This window comes from Amphimedon queenslandica, unplaced genomic scaffold, assembly GCF_000090795.2.
Source record: "Amphimedon queenslandica unplaced genomic scaffold, v1.1 AMPQUscaffold_311_Cont27666, whole genome shotgun sequence".
Taxonomy (NCBI): domain Eukaryota; kingdom Metazoa; phylum Porifera; class Demospongiae; order Haplosclerida; family Niphatidae; genus Amphimedon; species Amphimedon queenslandica.
Window position 1 is genome coordinate 1 of NW_003559333.1, and position 940 is coordinate 940.

Consider the following 940-nt stretch of genomic DNA (forward strand, 5'->3'; position numbering starts at 1 on the left):
GAGAGATAAAGTGGAGTACGATCAGAAGCATCAGTGATATCAGGATTACAGTAACGACCATCAATGAAAAACCTTAATATATCCAAAGACCCTCCCTTTGCCGATATGTGTATTACGTTAAACCCTTTATCGTCCAGTATAGAAATGTTGCAGTTTTTACTGTTGAGGTAACGAATGATGGGAAGGTTCTTGGAGAAAGCTGCAATAAGTAGTGGAGTACGTCCAAAAGAGTTGGTCATATCAAGAGATAATGGTGAATGGTCTATAATGTACTTGACTATACTCAATGATCCTTCTTCACAGGCTACATGAACTGGAGCCATTCCATTGTAATCTTTAATAGTGAGATCCAACTGATGCTCCTCCACTAGATGTTTGAGTATAGGAAGAGAATGACATTTACATGATAAATGAAGAACTGTTGATCCATTTGAAGTTTTAGCTGATACGTCACACTGAGGGAGACTAGTGAGGTAGAGAACTATAGCAACATGTCCTTCCTGACATGCTATGTGAAGGAGTGTAGATGGAGTACCATAAAAGGGTTTAGTGGCATTAACATCAAATGAATAATTGTTTAATAAATGCTTTAAACAATACAAACGGTTGTCTTGTGCAGCATAAAAAGGTAATAAACCATTCTTAAATGAGGCTACATTGATATGATACTCTTGTCTGAGCCATTCTAGTATATGAACATGTCCTTTCCTCACTGCAGCTTCTGGTGATGATGCTATGCCAAATATTCTAAGATTAAGTTTGTATTGTTTTATTAATAATTTTAAAAGATCAAGATTACCAGAGAGACATGCTTGAGTGACACAAGTGAAGCCAGTCTTACCTTCAGTTTTGACATCACATTTTATTACATCAATTAGAAATGTCACTAGTTGTATTACACCACTAGTACAGGCATAATGAATTGGTAGAGCATCATTAT

At 36.2% G+C, this 940-nt stretch overlaps 1 protein-coding gene across 1 annotated transcript; it reads right to left on the bottom strand.

The window, feature by feature from the left end:
- Positions 1–5: 5 nt before the first annotated feature.
- On the bottom strand, positions 6–935 carry LOC109593660 (putative ankyrin repeat protein RF_0381; the record flags this gene model as incomplete). Its single annotated transcript, XM_020008643.1, has 1 exon — positions 6–935. A coding segment is annotated over one exon (930 nt), but the record flags the coding sequence as incomplete, so codon positions are not given.
- Between the last annotated feature and the right edge of the window lie 5 nt (positions 936–940).